Raw genomic sequence first — 18412 nt, 5'->3', positions numbered from 1 at the left:
TGAAATATAAAATATATTTTGATTTGTTTGACACTTTTTTGGTTACTACATGATTCCATATTATTTCATAGTTTTGATGTCTTCACTATTATTCTACAATGTAGAAAATAGTTAAAATAAAGAAAAACTCTTGAATGAGTAGGTGTGTCCAAACATTTGACTGGTACTATATGTATATACTGTATACATAATACATACTGTATATATTTCCTTATATTTATTTTAATGTTTTTGTTCTATTTCCTGCCTATTGGGCCCCCCACCGGCCTGGGCACAGGGGCTTGAGTCCCGGTAAGCCCCTGCATTAATCCTGCCCTGAACTCCGCCACATAAAGAATATCCTTAAAACTTCTTCAGGATTGGTGGCTCCCCTGCGGACAGTTGAGCTAACGTAGGATAATACGATTAGCATAAGATTGTAAGTAACAAGAATATTTCCCAGGACATAGACATATCTGATATTGGCAGAAAGCTTAAATTATTGCTAATCTAACTGCACTGTCCAATTTACAGTAGCTATTACAGTGAAGGAATACCATACTATTGTTTGAGGAGAATGCACAGTTTTGAACATGAAAAGTTATTAATTAACAAATTAGGCACATTTGGGCAGTCTTGATACAAAATCTTGAACCGAAATGCAATGGGTCATTGGATCAGCCTACAACTTTGGAATAATACATTGTGGCCTTTCTCTTGCATTTCAAAGATGATGGTACAAAGAAATACAGAAAAACAGTTGTTTTTTTTCTTTGTATTATCTTTTACCAGATCTAATGTGTTATATTCTCCTACATTCCTTTTACATTTCCACAAACGTCAAAGTGTTTCCTTTCAAATGGTACCAAGAAAATGCATATCCTTGCTTCAGGGCCTGAGTTACAGGCAGTTAGATTTGGGTATGTAATTTTAGGCAAAAACTTGAAAAAAAGGGGCTGATCCTTAAGAGGTTTTTAATTAAACCTCTCTAGGCCCAGTACTGTCATATCCAACATAGGTGAGTTATGTTACAATAGAAAAAAGAGTGGGCCGGAACATTACCGTATCTCTCTTGTTCATTTACAGGTGTAGGATCTTAATTTGATTCATCTTTTGTTGCTGCAAATTTTTCTGCATCACAGGAACTGCAGATGAGCTTTCTGATTTACATAAATTCTCTGAAATCCCAAACTAACACATATTGACAGTATTGCACTTTTCCTGTAGCCTACTTTTGTCCAGTTAATAGCCTAACCTCCGATCAAGCAACATTACATTCAAATCCTGTAGCTTTTTTTAATTTTGCTGTGTCAAACTCTGGTAACCAGTCATTTGAAGCGACTCTGGCTGGCAACCTCTGTATATGTGTAGAGCTATTGACAATGCCTGGTTCCTAGAACCATCACACTGGTTCTCAGAACTATCAGTCTGGTTCCTAGAACTGTCAGTCTGGTTCCTAGAATAGTCAGTCTGGTTCCTAGAACTGTCAGCCTAATTCCTAGAACTATCAGTCTGGTTCCTAAAACTGTCAGTCTGGTTCCTAGAACTGTCAGTCTAGTTCCTAGAACTGTCAGCCTGGTTCCTTGAACAGTTAGTCTGGTTCCTAGATGTGTCAGTCTGGTTCCTAAAACTGTCAGCCTGGCCCCTATAACTATCAGTCTGGTTCCTAGAACTGTCAGTCTGGTTCCCAGAACTGTCAGCCTGGTTCCTAGAACTCTCGTCCTGGTTCCCAGAACTGTCAGCCTGGATCCAAGAACCGTCAGCCTGGTTCCCAGAAATGTCCGTCTGGTTCCTAGAGCTATCAGACTGGTTCCTAGAAATGTCAGCCTGATTCCTAGAACTGTCAGCCTGGTTCCTGGAACTGTCAGCCTAGTTCCAAGCACTGTCAGTGGTTACATTAAAAAATTGATTGCTTTGCCATGATCATTAGGAATATATACAGTATGAGTAAGTCGGAAGTTTACATACACTTAGGTTGGAGTCATTAAAACTCGTTTTTCAACCACTCCACAAATGTCTTGTTAACAAACTATAGTTTTGGCAAGTTGGATAGGACATCTACTTTGTGCATGACACAAGTCATTTTCCCAACAATTGTTTACAGACAGATTATTTCACTTATAATTCACTGTATCACGATTCCAGTGGGTCAGAAGTTTACATACACTAAGTTGACTGTGCCTTTAAACAGCTTGGAAAATTCCAGAAAATGATGTCATGACTTTAGAAGCTTCTAATAGGCTAATTGACATAATTTGAGTCAATTGGAGGTGGACCTGTGGATGTATCTTTAGGCCTACCTTCAAACTCAGTGCCTCTTTGCTTGACATCATGGGATAATCAAAAGAAATCAGCCAAGACCCCAGAATTTTTTGGGGGACCTACACAAGTCTGGTTCATCCTTGGGAGCAATTTCCAAACGCCTGAAGGTACCACATTCATCTGTAAAAACAATAGTACGCAAGTATAAATACCATGGGACCACGCAGCCGTCATACCGCTCAGGAAGGAGATGCGTTCTGTCTCCTAGAGATGAATGTACTTTGGTGCGAAAAGTGCAAATCAATCCCAGAACAACAACAAAGGACCTTGTGAAGATGCTGGAGGAAACAGGTACAAAAGTATATCCACAGTAAAACGAGTCCTATATTGACATAACCTGAAAGGCCACTCAGCAAGGAAGAAGCCACTGCTCCAAAACCGCCATATAAAAGCCAGACTGTGGTTTGCAACTGCAAATGGGGACAAAGATCGTCCTCTGGTCTGATGAAACAAAAATAGAACTGTTTGGCCATAATGACCATCGTTGTGTTTGGAGGAAAAAGGGGGAGGCTTGCAAGCCGAAGAACACCATCCCAACCGTGAAGCACGGGGGTGGCAGCATCATGTTGTGGGGGTGCTTTGCTGCAGGAGGGACTGGTGCACTTAACAAAATAGATGGCATCATGAGGCAAGACAATTCTCTGGATATATTGAAGCAACATCTCAAGACATCAGTCAGGAAGTTCAAGCTTGGTCGCAAAAGGGACTTCCAAATGGAAAATGACCCCAAGAATACTTCCGAAGTTGTGGCAAAATAGCTTAAGGACAACAAAGTCAAGGTATTGGAGTGGCCATCACAAAGGCCTGACCTCAATCCTATAGAAGATTTGTGGGCAGAACTGAAAAAGCAAGGAGGCCTACAAACCTGATTCAGTTACACCAGCTCTGTCAGGAGGAATGGGCCAAAATTCACCCAACTTATTGTGGGAAGCTTGTGGAATGCTACCCGAAACGTTTGACCCAAGTTAAACAATTTAAAGGCAATGCTACCAAATACTAATTGAGTGTAAGTAAACTTCTGACCCACTGGGAATGTGATGAGAGAAATAAAAGCTGAAAGAAATAATTCTCTCTACTATTATTCTGACATTTCACATTCTTAAAATAAAGTGGTGATCCTAACTGACCTAAGACAGGGAATTTTTACTAGGATTATATATCAGGAATTGTGAAAAACTGAGTTTAAATGTAAATGTATGTAAACTTCCAACTTCAACCGTATGTCTTAAAATACAAACAAACTGAAGGAGGGCTTATCACTGGGAAAAATGAATTACAGTTATGATGAAAACTAAATATTAGGATTCTTTGTGAGTTAAATTTATCTGTCAATGCAAAGTTCTATAAATGGCCAAATAGACCGGCAGCAGCTTTTTGAATGATATTGTCAACACACGTGGGGTGATTGACTGTTATCCCTGTGTGTATATCTAAGTCTTAACCGCTGCTCAATCTTACAGTACAGGTGAATAATTATGTTGTAGCCTCAACATGCAGTGTGTTTACCTCAGGCTAGTCTTATGATCCAGATAGAGCTCCTCTTTTGAACAGTCTGCAAGTGTGAGCAGCAAGGATGCCTACAGCAAATGCTTGTGTTTTAAAAGACTTAAACCATTGGGAAGGTGCCCATTTACAGACAAACCACATGAATGTCATTCCGTTACAGAAAAATGCTGCAGACTTTGAGGCACAGCAGAAAGATCTATAGGTTGTGAGTGCAAATCCCAGGTGGGGATTATTAGGGATTATTGAAAGTCAGTACTAAATCATCTGGTCAAATGGAATCATACTATCATTGATTAAAGATGTTTTACACTATTTTAGCTGAACAGCATAACACTTACGTTGAAACACCCATATAATTGAATTTCCTTACAAAACAATCCCAGGTGAAGTTTTCACATGTAAAAAAAAAAAGAGAGACGTAAAGTCAGTTGTTCACGTGTATTACATTTAGAGTTCACATGTGCTACTTGTAATACTTTCCCCAGGTCATTATGCTACTAATACTGTGGCAGTCTGGTAGTGAATAAAGATACCTTTTAAATGGAACTATATGGAGGGAGTTTCTTGCCTCTGGCCGCACTTCAGTTACATGGTTTTTAGTATAAATCAAGACTGAAATAGGTCCTGTTTTCTCAAACATTGCAGTGCATATTACTCAACTATTTGTTTCCCTGTTTCTGTTTACCCTGTTTCTGGTTACATGTGATCTTATCTGAAGTTAATGTGATAACATGTGACAACATGTAAAAGCAACATGTGATAACATGAAACTACAGATGTGAAAACATGATCTCATATGAAATAAAAGTTACAACATAGGGTTGCAAAATTTCAATATGGGATACCGTACCATGAAAATAGAAATTTGAGCATGTGAAAATACAATCTCATGTAAAATAAATGTGACAACAAAAATTGCTAAATTTAAAAAAAAATTCACATGCGAAAATCGAACTCTCACATGTGGAATAGCATTCACATGTGAAAAACACGTTATTCTCGTGAAAACTGACCTCACATGTCTCTTTTCTTTTACATGTGAAAATTTCAGCTCAACAGCTTTTTCCCGTTTATTGTTGTTGTAAGGCAGGGGTGTCAAAGTCAAATGGACGGAGGGCCAAATAAAAAATTTAGCTACAAGCCGAGGGCCGGACTGTTCGAATGTTCATTGAAAATTTTTTAAATGACGCATATAGTCTAGTGAACCTAATTGAACCTACTGAAAACCTAACAAATATATTCCAATATGATCAGATAAATAAAGCAATATTTTCTTATGGCTCTGTCAGTAATCTTTAATTTTCAACAGACACAAAAGACAAATTTCCTTTATATAAAAATCCCCATAACATGAACATTAAATGAAAGAAACCGGTATTCAAGGCACCATCAGTAGCCTATATTTTCTATTTTAGCAAAAGTGGGCTAAATTTACTTCAAAGAAAAAAACAATAATAGCAATTTTCTATCATCCACTCAACTGAAATATTTTTAAAATATAATTGGATTGAAATACAATAAAATAAAGTGCAAAAATCTATTAATCAAAAACAACACTTTGTTTAAGGAGAAGTAACATGCAGTGAAAACAAATATTAAACTTTAACTTTTAAACTTGAACTGAGTAAAAACTCTAAATATGTGATTGCACAGTAATGTTCACTTGTTTGAGGTTGAGGGTGATACCTGGTGGTGTCCCATCTTTTCCACAAGTTCATCAATGTTCGGGGTAAGGCTCTGAGCTGAGGAAATCCTCAGAATTGAGTGGAGGTGTTCAGCAGTAAGTCGACTTCTGTGTGATGTTTTGTTCAGGTTCATCAAAGAAAACAGTTGTTCACACAGGTATGTGCTGCCAAACATAGACAACGTTTGAGCAGCCTGGATGCGCAGCTGGGGCATTGTGTCGGGGAGGAAACGGGCGAACTCCGCAGCACCCACTGCCGCATATTTTGCCCTCAGTGCATCATTGCATTGGAGGTCAATCAACTCCATTTGGAGGTTTGGTGGTGAGCTTTCCACGTCAACAGCAAATGGGTTACCGAGCAGTTCCAACCTGCTTTTTTGTGCTTCAAAGTCAGCAAATCGGCGTCGAAAGTCAGCGGCAAGCATACCTATTTTACCAGCCAACTGTGCGCTCGGGAACGCACTGGTAGAGAGCTTCTCTTTCATGGTCTGGCAGCTGGGAAAGTGGCTCAAATTTTCTTTCCGCATCTGCGTCTCCCACAGAGTCAGTTTGGTTTTAAATGCCTTCACTGTACTGTACATATCAGAGATGACATGATCCCGACCCTGCAGCTGCAAGTTCATTGCATTCAGATGACTCGTAATGTCACACAGAAAAGCCATTTCACACAGAAACATTTCGTCTCGGAGTTGTGTTGTGTCTTTCCCTTTGCTGTCCAAGAACAGACAAATCTCCTCACGAAGCTCGAAACATCTTTGAAGCACCTTTCCCTGGCTTAGCCATCGCACCTCTGTGTGATAAGGCAAATCACCATGCTCCGTTTCTAACTCCGTCAGAAATGCCTTGAACTGGCGGTGATTCAAACCTTTGGCTCTGATAAAGTTAACTGTGCGCGTGATGATGCTCATTACATGCTCCATTTTCAAGGCTTTACCGCACAACGCTTCCTGGTGTATGATACAATGATAAGCTGTCAGCTCACCTGTCGCGTTTTCCTCTTGCATCTTTTCCCGTATCTTCGCCACCAGTCCGCTCCTGTGTCCACACATCGCAGGTGCTCCGTCGGTTGTCAAACCCACGAGTTTTTCCCAAGGCAGCTCCATCTCATTTACACATCTTGACACCTCTTCATACAAATCATGCCCCGTAGTTGTGCCATGCATAGGACGTAAAGCCAAAAACTCCTCTGTCACGCTTAGGCTGGAGTCCACTCCGCGGATGAAAATTGACAACTGGGCAATGTCAGAAATGTCGGTGCTCTCATCCACAGCCAAGGAATATGCAATGAAATCTTTTCCCTTTTTCACAAGCTGCTCTTTTAGATTGATGGACAACTGGTCTACTCTCTCGGCAATGGTGTTTCTGCTCAGACTCACATTTAAAAAGAGTTGCCTTTTTTCTGGGCAAACTTCGTCACAAACTTTAATCATGCAGTTTTTGATGAAATCCCCCTCCGTAAATGGCCGGGCTGATTTAGCGATCTCTTCTGCCAAAATAAAACTGGCCTTGACAGCAGCCTGGCCTTGTGATTTGGCTTTTTTGAACAGAGCCTGTCGAGATTTGAGGCCTCGTTTTAATTCCTCTGCCTTTTGTAGCCTTTGTTCCATGTCCATATTCTTGTTTTTGTCCGCGTGTTTCGTTTCATAATGTCGTCTCAGATTATACTCTTTCAGTACCGCCACACTTTCTCCACACAGAAGACACACAGGTTTTCCAGCTACCTCCGTGAACATATACTCCGACTCCCACCTTGTTTGAAACCCCCGGTTCTCAGTGTCCACCTTCCGTTTTGCCATTTTTGATGGGTATCTGAAAGTTAATTTTACTGTGATGCTGACGACTGCTGTGCCAATAAATATTGAAATGAAGCAGCCTACTGCTCGGTGCGTCACCGTTGCATTGTGGGAAATGTAGTATTGGTGCGTGTAAAAGATCTGCGGGCTGCCGGCTTGCTGCGGTCTGCGGGCCGGTTCTAATAATAAATCAAGATCATCCCAGGGGCCGTAAAAAACCTTCTCGCGGGCCGGATATGGCCCGCGGGCCTTGACTCTGACATATGTGTTGTAAGGGAATGAAATGATATGGGGCATTCAAATTAAGTGGTTCCCTGTTCAGCTATAATTGTGTACAATTCTGAAAATATGATTCCATTTGACCTGATCACTTAGTACAGGCTTTGACAATATGACCCCACCTGGAACTTGAACTCAAAACTTGTGGATTTGGGGAATGCTGCTCGCTTGATTACCTACAGTATAATACATCTTTGCACTTAGTAAAAGACTGCCATCTCCACTGCCATTTTACTTATCAGTTAATCTGATTATTCTCTCATCATTGATTTCTATTACATATTTCATCAATTTGAGGGTTTTCTGTATATTTGTCTAATGTTGGCGGGGCATATTATTCTGTTTCCATGTTACTCCTGAATCACTATGATAAATATAATAGTTTTTCTTGAGTGTATTTTTAAAAAAAGGCTGAGATTTACTTAAGTCCAAAGTGTAGGAATACAGGTGAAATCTGTCATTGACACAGACATGGTAGGCGTAAGACAAAGATTGGAATGCTGTGAACCAATAGGTTGTGAGTCCAAATCCCAGGTGAGGACATGCTAAATAATATGTACTGTGTAAATAAATATACACAATGTAATTGTGTGTCAAATATTTAAGTTGTGACCACCGTATGTTAAAAGTGCTGTTTGAGTCTGTATCTTAATGAGTCCTGTGAAATTGTGAAAAATATTCACATGTGAAGATTTGAATCCACATGTTAAAGGTTATGTAATCATGTGAAATATCATCACATGTGTAGTGTTCCAAAATCACGTTTTAATATGATTTCACATGTGAAATCATGTGGTTTTTCCCGTGTGCATTTTTATATACGCTAAAGTGTCTCTGTGTTCTGGGTTATATTGCCTGTAGGCTTATTTGCACAATGTATGCTAACATCAAGTTCTCTCTAAGGTCAAATAAATAAATAAGGTCAAAGTCACATGACAACAAAGAGAGACTGATTCACAAACCAAAACAACACAAACAAAGAAGCAATACAAGCAGGCTAGCAGATTGGATTATACAAATGTTTAATGTGCACAGCGTGATGTGAGATTGTACAGTAAAAGCAAGGGAAGGAAAAATTCAATTTTAATATAAAAATACATATGACCTTTTCATCAAGTCAAAAAACTAATTAAATCAAGCAACGTGCTAATATTTACCATCTTCACAGACAGCAGGTAGACAAAATCTGAAAGAGTCAAAGGAGACATCCCAAAAATGCACCATATTCCTTAGTGCACTACCTTTGAACAGGTCCCATACTGAGCTTCGGTTAAAAGTAGTGCACTATATAGGAAATAGGGTGCCATTTGGGATGCAACCAAAGTGAGATTCATGTCAGTATAGAACAAAAACATGCTCCCATTCGTTGTCAAACAGCAGTGGTCTCAGGGGAGGGAGACCGGTTAGCTGATTGTCCTTGTTTGGTGGTGTATGTCCACAGCCAACAAGCAGAACGCTACACCAGACCAAACTAGTCAACCAGGGACTTAACTCATCCAAACTCATTTGGGGAAAAAACGAAATAGATTATATATGACAATGCTACTCAACTTGTGCATACATTGGGCAAGGCTAGCATAAAACAACAAAATTGAAACAAAGTTTAAAACAAAAGTTCTTCATCTTTAGAAGGTGTAGGAATTAAAAGCTATGGTTATTTAGCTACAGCTACCACAATGTGTATCAACATACGAGGTCCATCCTGCTGTCCATTTTAGAAGAGAAGAGACCTCAATGGTATAAAAAAAGATCCTAGGGTGTGAATGTATTAAAATAAAGATCAAGTGATATTTCTCCCGAGATTCAAATTCAAACTTAAAAAACATTCTCGGTCACATAGAAACAATATGAAAACTGTATTTAAGACCTGGTTGTTGTCATGTAATTGAGTCTCTCTGGCTTGTAGTAGAACTGGAGCTGAATGTTGATGGAGAGAGTGATTAGGATGTCATGATGTGGCACTGGGCTGAGGGCAGGCTGTGAGTGAGGTTGTCCTATAGCTGTGTGTCTGTCTGGGCCTATAGACTGACAGCAGTGTGTTAGTTGGCTCGGTGGCTTTGTGGCGGTGCATGCAGAAACAAGGGCAGGTTCAGTGTTTCAGACTGGGAGGCAGGGCAGGCATGGGGGGGGGGGGGGGGGGGGGTCAGTGGGGGTAGGGGGGCTGAGAGGGAGGGGCGTTGATAAGGTTTTGGGTATAGGATTTTGTGCTGTGTCAGGTGGGATTTGTCTCTCAAAACAGCGCAGCGGGACAGGCACAGGGATAACCCCCCCTCTCTCCCTCCATCCATCCCACCCAAACCATCCCCCTCCCCCAAAACAGGCCACAAACACACAAACCCAGCAGAGTGGACACCACCATCTATTATATCAGCCTATCAATGAATCAATTAACTTACCAGTCATTCAATCAATACCCCCTATTAAACAAGCTATAATCAGAGGGTCACACAACATTTTGTAACAATGGAAGGAATGGATGGGGGGGGGGGGGTTGGGTGATGCTCTTGCAGTGATAAACAACGCTAACAAATACAGAATAAAAAACGAAAGAAAAACAAACAGAAAAACAAAGAGCCCTAGGAATGACCCTCGATGTAATCCTGTGCCCCTGTTGGTTAAACCAGCACTGGAGAGAGAAACCATTGTTGTCGAGGAAGAAAGAGAAGCCGGGCCAGATGCTCTCTATTACTTGGTCCCCTTACCTCCAACATCCCTGGCACAGCACTGGAAATGTCTCACTTCTTCTTTTAGCAGAAGTTGTTCCCTCTCTTTTCTTTTTCTTCTGGTGACTTCACCCCCCTTTTCAATCTGTGTTAGTTATGGTTTCCACACCGCCCCTCCTTATTCCCTTCCTCCCTTCCTCTTCCTCTTCTTCCTCACTTCCTCGTCTTTTCTATACCCCCTTGGTGGTGCTGATGCGGATGCTGCTGAAGCACTTGCCCATGGCTTCGAACAGCGGGTCGCAGAATGTGTGGACGCAGATGGAGTAGACGCGGCTGACACAGTGGATCTCGATCAGATAGCTCTTGACACATGGCACCACCGCCCAGATGTGGATGAAGGACAGGATGGCGAAGAAGATGCCCCAGACCAGCGCCAGCGGGATGCCCACCAGGGCAGTGAGGAGACGGTAGCACCAGTACTTGGTCACTGTGAAGGTGGTGAAGCTAGCCTTCCACACGCCGTCGAAGCTGTACGTGCCCGCAGGCTCTGCGATCACATCCTCAAAGTCCACCTGACAGGAGAGAAGAGTAATTGTTAAAATCAATGAATCAGCAATGATTCAATTAGACAGTCACTCTCAAGGCAAAAAACTGATGAAAAAGATTTTTTTTTAAATATGAAAACAGCTGTTTCCCCCCCATACATTTGTGCCCCTGTTCTGAAGTTACACAAGTACTAGAAATATTACAAGAGATGTATGTCTCCTCATAGTGACTGGTACGAGCAGTCAAACCAGGTCAAACTACCCTCCCTCCCACCCACCCTCCTACCCCACCCTTCACAAAACATTTTGTGATTGCTACACATGCTGTATGAGGCCCTCCTACTCTCTCTACCCTCTTAAACCATCTCTTCACATTCCTGACAGACACTGATACACAAGACAGAGACACATACTGTAGAAGTGTCTGAATCAGAGGGCAAATAGCCAGCACCCTCTTCCCAAGATAGTGCAATACTTTTGGTCAGAGCCATCGACCTATTCCCAAGTACTGGTTTTGGTCAGAACCAGCCAGCACCCTATTCCAATTCAATATAGGAAATACGGTGTCATTTCAGACACTGCACAGTTCAGTTTACAAGGCCCGTCTCTACCCTGGAGTTCTCTCTAATACAGTTCAGTTTACAAGGCCCTTCTCTACCCTGGAGTTCTCTCTAATGCAGTTCAGTTTACAAGGCCCTTCTCTACCCTGGAGTTCTATCTAATGCAGTTCAGTTTACAAGGCCCGTCTCTACCCTGGAGTTCTCTCTAATACAGTTCAGTTTACAAGGCCCGTCTCTACCCTGGAGTTCTCTCTAATACAGTTCAGTTTACAAGGCCCTTCTCTACCCTGGAGTTCTATCTAATGCAGTTCAGTTTACAAGGCCCTTCTCTACCCTGGAGTTCTCTCTAATGCAGTTCAGTTTACAAGGCCCTTCTCTACCCTGGAGTTCTCTCTAATGCAGTTCAGTTTACAAGGCCCTTCTCTACCCTGGAGTTCTCTCTAATGCAGTTCAGTTTACAAGGCCCTTCTCTACCCTGGAGTTATCTCTAATGCAGTTCAGTTTACAAGGCCCTTCTCTACCCTGGAGTTCTCTCTAATGCAGTTCAGTTTACAAGGCCCTTCTCTACCCTGGAGTTCTCTCTAATACAGTTCAGTTTATATTCACCACCTAAGAGCCTCCAAGATCCTGTATTAAAGTCCTCCCAGCTACAGTATATGTGGAGGTCTCTAGTACCTACATGTAGCCAGATGGGTCCCAGTGAGGTAAACCATGACATTTATTTATTTTCAGTGTAAACAGACTTCTCAGGCGATCGATGGGTTTGCGAAGTGCCTCCCAGGTACCCATGACCTCACACACGTTTTAGTGCAGATTGTAAAGTGGAAAAACACACACGCGTGCTCTCTCTCTTTCTTTCTCTCTTTTTCCCACTCTCTCTCGTACTACCACTCTCACTACCCCTCTCTCGTTCTCTCTCTCTTTCTCTTTTACTCTCTTCTTTGCTACCAAGCCCATGATACAGCAAATATTTATTTTACAGTTACTTATTGCGTGTGTGTTTTGTCTGCGAGAGACGTGTCGCTGTCAGAGGGTTTAACATCACCTGTGTCTAGCGCATTTTCAAGTAAAAATTCATTTTCAATATCAAAATAGGTCTTTGTTCATTTTCTTCAGTAGCCAATCCTTCCAGCTATTACTGTGTACACTAAACTACACAGGCTAAACTTATAGGATAAAATAACAGTTGGTGGTGAAGCTCTTTAATATAAATCTCATTGTTCTTTACGCCGCAAAAGCCAGCAACATCCATTTCATTTTCCAGAGCCATACATCTTGAGTACTGTATTCAGACCCCTTGTTTTTTCCCACATTTTGTTATGTTACAGACTTATTCTAAAATGGATGAAATAAAATAAAGTCCTCAGCAATCTACACACATTACCCCATAATGACAAAGCAAAAACAGGTTTTCTAGAAATGCTGGCAAATGTATTACAAATAAAAAACAGAAATACCTTATTTACATAAGTATTCAGACCCTCTGCTAGTGCATCCTTTTACCGTTGATCATCATTGAGATGTTTCTACAAATTGATTGGAGTCCACATGTGGTAAAATAAATTGATGGGACATGATTTGGAAAGGCACACACCTGTCAAATGAGGTCCCACAGTTGACAGGGCATGTCAGAGCAAAAACAAAGCCATGAGGTCGAAGAAATTGTCCGTTGAGCTCCAAGACATAATTGTGTCGAGGCACAGGTCTGGGGAAGGGTACCAAAAACATTCTGTGTCCCCAAGAACACGGTGGCTTCCATCAATCTTAAATGGAAGAAGTTTGGAACCACCAAGACTCTTCCTAGAGCTGTCCGCCCGCCCGAACTGAGCAATCGGGGGAGAAGGGTCTTGGTCAGGGAGGTGATCAAGAACCCAATGGTCATTCTGGCAGAGCTCTGGTTCCTCTGTGGAGATGGGAGAACCTCCCAGAAGGACAACCATCTCTGCAGCACTCCACCAATCAGGCCTTTATGGTAGAGTGACCAGATGGAAGCCACTCCTCAGTAAAAGACACATGACAGCCCGCTTGGAGTTTGCCAAAAGTCATGTAAAGACTCTCAGACCATGAGAAACAAGATTCTCTGGTCTGACGAAACCAAGATTGAACTCTTTGGCCTTAATGCCAGGCTTCACGTCTGGAAGAAACCTGGCACCATCCCTACGATGAACCATGCTGGTGGTAGCATTATGCTGTGGGGGTGTTTTTCAGCGGCAGGGACTGGGAGACTAGTCAGGATTGAGGCAAAGATGAACGGAGCAAAGTACAGAGAGATCCTTGATGACAACCTGCTCCAGAGCTCTCAGAACCTCAGACTGGGGCGAAGGTTCACCTTCCAACAGGACAACGACCCTAAGCACACAGCCAAGACAACACAGGAGTGGCTTCGGAAACAAGTCTCTGAAAGTCCTTGAGTGCCAGAGGCCGGACTTGAACCCGGTCTAACATCTCTGGAGAGACCTGAAAATAGCTGTGCATCCATCATGACAGAGAAAAGTACAGACACAGCTTGAGAGGATCTGCAGAGACGAATAGGAGAAACTCCTCAAATACAGGTGTGCCAAGCTAGTAGCGTCATACCCAAGAAGACTCGAGGCTGTAATAGCTTCAAAAGGTACTTCAAGAAAGTACTGAGTAAAGGGTCTGAATAGTTTTGTAAATGTGATATTTCAGTTTTTATATTTAATACATTTGCAAAAGAAAAGAAAATAACTGTTTTTGCTTTGTCATTATGGGTATTGTGTGTAGATTGATGAGTAAACATTTTTTTTTTAATCAATTTTAGAATAAGGCAGTAACCTAACAAAATGTGGAAAAAGTCAAGGGGTCTGAATACTTTCCGAAGGCACTGTCAGCTCATAGACACAGCTTCCATCACTTCGATGGAGAATGAATGAGAGGTCTGTGTATAAAGGTTCTGATGAGGGCTGTCAGCAGCTGAAATGTAACGTTTACATTTTTTCTAAAAACGACAAAACTTTAAATTGTAAAATCACTCACTGAAAGTGCCTATGTTTTTCTAAAGCCCAGTTTAGAAAAACATAAATATAAGATAAGATCACATTTTTTTCAGGGAGTTGTTATTACTTTGCTATTGCTATGGATGATTGAACTATAGTGGACAGAGAAGAACATTCTTCATGAGAAACACCCCTAGGTAATATGGAGGAAAAGCCAAGCAGCATATTCTTTCTTTCTTCTTTATTTATTGGTGGGCAAGTCATGGTTGGCTAGATAGATACAATGTCTCAGCCCCTATCACCCTTTTAGGGATTTGGCATACAGTACAACAAACTAGTTCTCAGGGACAACATGTGAGCAGTCTGGTTGGCTGAAATCTGGAGAGAGACCTATAATATATTTTTTCATTTTGTCCCTAGAGTGCTGAATGCCTCAGTTCAGTGTTTCCTCCACCATTGTGTAAGTAGGGCGGGCCATCCCTACTTAGGTCTGTTTTCCCCCACCTACAATAAATCATTTGGTTTCAATTGATTTCAACTGAAATTGTTGCTTAATAAATTAGCCCTGAATGTTGATTTGGGGCCTTTGTTTATACCCCGCCTGGACAATCTAAGGGAAACCCTGCCTCAGCTTGTCCATTAAGCCTGAATGTCTTAATTTCCCAATATAATGTGCCTCCCGCCTCCCTCCTCAGGGAGTCCCGTCATTCTTGAGAGTTTGGCAGGGAGATGTTAACTAGCGGCTGGTTAGCGAGCCGATCGCTGCTGTCTGCGTTGCACAGTGTGGCCGTGGGTATGTCTGCTCAGCTCAGACTCAGCCCCATCGGGGTTTAACAGAAGGCTGCCTGGCCATAGGCTATATAAAGAACCAGGCTTTATGAGAGGAAAATATTCTATTCCCAGGGCAAACTCTCCAAACTCTGCATGGATTTCATTGATGGTGATTCTTTGATGTAGCCGGTTGAGGGAGTTCAGCTGCCGAAATTCCAACTTTAAGATCTACTGGTCCACATGGTTCTGCAGAAGGAGAGAGTAGTGTGTGTGTGTGTGTTCCCTGTTCTACATAACAGCAGCATAGTTAGGGAACCCCAAACACACACCTCCATTGACAACATTTAGAACTCCAAACTTCTATAGCCTGGGAGGAAACATGTGATTTCAGATGATTACACTAGCGGTCTGTAGATTTGATTAAAAGAGCAGAATCATAAGGCTGTATTCTATTCTGAGCATGCTGGAGAGTCTGACTCACTGTCACAATGGGTTGGTAGGAAGCCAGAGAACGAGACAGAGAGAGAGAGTGTAATGTTCACTGTTCATTTTTTATTTATTTATTGTTTATTTCACTCTTGTTAATTATCTATTTGACTTGCATAAACATATGTTTCCCATGCCCAATAAACCCCTTTGAATTGGAGAGAGAGAGAGAGAGAGAGAGAGAGAGAGAGAGAGAGAGAGAGAGAGAGAGAGAGAACTGCAATACAGATAAAAAAATGTTTTTACAATGATCTCTACTTTTATCTAAATTGTGTGGGTTGTGTTCCCTGTTACCATTAACATACAATATTCTCTTTTTATATGAACGAACCTATTGAAATTAAATGGAGAAACTGCACACAAGGAGGGAGACTAGGAGACAAGGGAGAGAGCTTATTGTTTATTCACTTTTGTATATTATCTACTTCACTTGCTTTGGCAATGTTAACATATGTTTCCCATGCCAATAAAGCCCCCTGAATTGAATTGAGAGAATGTGGTCATTGCTCCCTAGTTGACGCATCCCTGTGAACTGCAGAGAGGGAGGGAGAGAGAGAGACAAAGGGGGACATAGGACAGAGCAGTGGGAGGGGGAGGAGAGGGGAGAGAGAGGGAGATCCTTTGGCCTGCCTGCTGCTGCAGCTACTTGGGTGTTTCCCAGTTTTATGAAGGCAAAGTTCACTACTTCAAACGGCTGACCCTCTCCAAGTGGTAACTGACTCTTTACAGATGAAACAAGAACCCAGCTGGACATGAGGATAGACGGACAGCCTATGTCCCAAGTGGCACCGTATTTCCTATGTAGTGCACTACTTTTGAACAGGGTCATAAGGCATAGGATGCCATTTGGGACATAGACTCTGACTGTGTCACCTGAGCCTTTCTGATCCCACCAACGCATGACAGGTCGTTTTCACAAGTACCACAGTAACGTCAGCGAGGGTTTCTCTCAACAAACTCATATTTTACATAAACACAAAATGGGCACAGTGTGGTTGGAGTCTACTTTGGAAATAGGTTTGCTCTGCAATAACTCACTCACTGAATATGAGGCACGTGTAACTGTAAAACAAGGACTGTGAGAACATTTTTGTTAAGAGAACAGAAAATTCGTGATGTTTCCTCCATTCCAAAACTGGAGCAAAGATGTTCGGCCAAAGACTGCAGCCAAGAGACGCTGCTGCGTACGCATCACATTTACGCATGTGCTGAGCCCTTCACAAACCTATTCTGATCCATGTAAACCATTGTAAACTGGGGTCATGAATTCGAAAAACTCATAGTATAGTCTACACACGAGAATGCCATGCGATCCACCAACCAGTACTTTGGTACGCGCGCAGATTACTATCCATATTTAGCAGGTCCTAGTCTGCCCAGTAATCGTGCGAGTGACAATTTCCAGGCCTCCTGGGTATATTATAATGGGAACATTCATAATATAATGTGTCCAAGTACAAAACCAACTCACATGCAATATTGGAACTGAACTAGTTTTAGCCTAAACCACGATTAGATAAAAAACTTGTATAATCGTATCAAACCAGTCTAATAAATTAAGTAAATAAAAGGATCCAAAGTGAAATCTTACTAAGCGAAAAAATCCATGAACAATTATCTCCCTTCATGGGTAAATATACCGTCTACGGACTGGTTACGTGTTGGACTCACCTTTACAACGTCGTCGTTTATGTGCTTGGGGTCCCGGTTCACCAGGTCGATCTCTTTTGTATGGACATCCTGCATCGTCTTCATCCCGCTCATACTGTCATTATCCATGTCTTTGTTATTAGGTTTATAAATGTTCCCTTGTTTTCTGATGAACGGCGAGTGCAGAAATTCCTGTGGGTCCGGAGGTGAAGAAGAGAAGCGTTATACGTTTATAAGTTAGTGGAGAGACGGGCAGAGAGGCAGAGAAGGTCGACTTGACCGGAGCGCACCAGAGTTAGCAGCCTGCCCCAGCCTGAGATGGTTTTAAAAGGGTAGCACCACACCCCTCAATAGCAGAGATCCGTCTCTCACCGCAAGGGGTCATCTCCAAGCGCTCACACAATGCGTGCGTAAAGATCGTTCGGCTGGCCATTCTCTGTAAACGCAAAACTTTTCTCACATAAGGCATCAAAAGCGTATTTTCACTAATGTAAACTGTCATCAACTTTTAATGGAAATTGCATTTTCGATTGACTTAGTCTAATATAATTAACATTCTAACCAAAACTTTGATAGACTTCTAAGTGCACACAAAATGTGTGTTTCAAGTGGATTCAAAATGAAATAACGCACAGAATCTTAGAAGCGTAGGATAGTTAATAAATAACTGTAAATGTATCATGCCAGTGCTAATGGAGACGAGAGGGGCTTGCACATTTGCCCAGTAGGAGTGGGAGTAACGTTCACAACTAGGTGCCAAAAAAGATTGGCAACTAGCGCTTTGGAGTTAAAAATGTTCCAGTTTCCCAATCTTCCAAGGGCATGTTCGATAAATGTCACAATGAGAACGAGCCAGAGAAAATGTTTTGCTCACAGATGATTCAATATCCATAACAAAAGTATAAATACAGTAAAAATAAAAACGGTAAAATAAAAAGTTGGATTGTGACAGGATACAGAGTCCAAAAGAAAATCTTACCTCGTCAGTTTCGCAGTCCTTGAGTCCGCCAGTCATGCTGTCCCGCGCCTGAAGTGCTAACACACCCGTTTGTTGTTGAAGCAAGACAGTGTCAGCTTAACAGAGGGAGCAAATCAACAGGAGGAGGCGTGGGGACTGTTTGTTAACGACTTGGGGGCTCCTCCGGGGATATTACCAAATCCTATCGCTTATCTACACGTTGCGCTCATTGAACGCAAAGTTCAAGTTAAGGCGCCGG

At 41.8% G+C, this 18412-nt stretch overlaps 1 protein-coding gene across 1 annotated transcript; it reads right to left on the bottom strand.

The window, feature by feature from the left end:
- Positions 1–9703: 9703 nt before the first annotated feature.
- cav1 (caveolin 1) lies at positions 9704–18412 on the bottom strand. Its single transcript, XM_055933442.1, has 3 exons — positions 18175–18412; positions 17217–17387; positions 9704–10798 (listed from the first exon to the last, which is right to left on the bottom strand). Exons 1-3 carry the CDS (start codon positions 18208–18210, stop codon positions 10457–10459), a joined length of 549 nt encoding a protein of 182 aa, XP_055789417.1. The 5' UTR covers positions 18211–18412; the 3' UTR covers positions 9704–10456.

Source organism: Salvelinus fontinalis, chromosome 9 (genome assembly GCF_029448725.1).
Source record: "Salvelinus fontinalis isolate EN_2023a chromosome 9, ASM2944872v1, whole genome shotgun sequence".
Classification (NCBI taxonomy): Eukaryota; Metazoa; Chordata; class Actinopteri; order Salmoniformes; family Salmonidae; genus Salvelinus; species Salvelinus fontinalis.
Note: the sequence above shows the minus strand (reverse complement) of the source record. Positions and strands in the feature narration are given on the sequence as shown.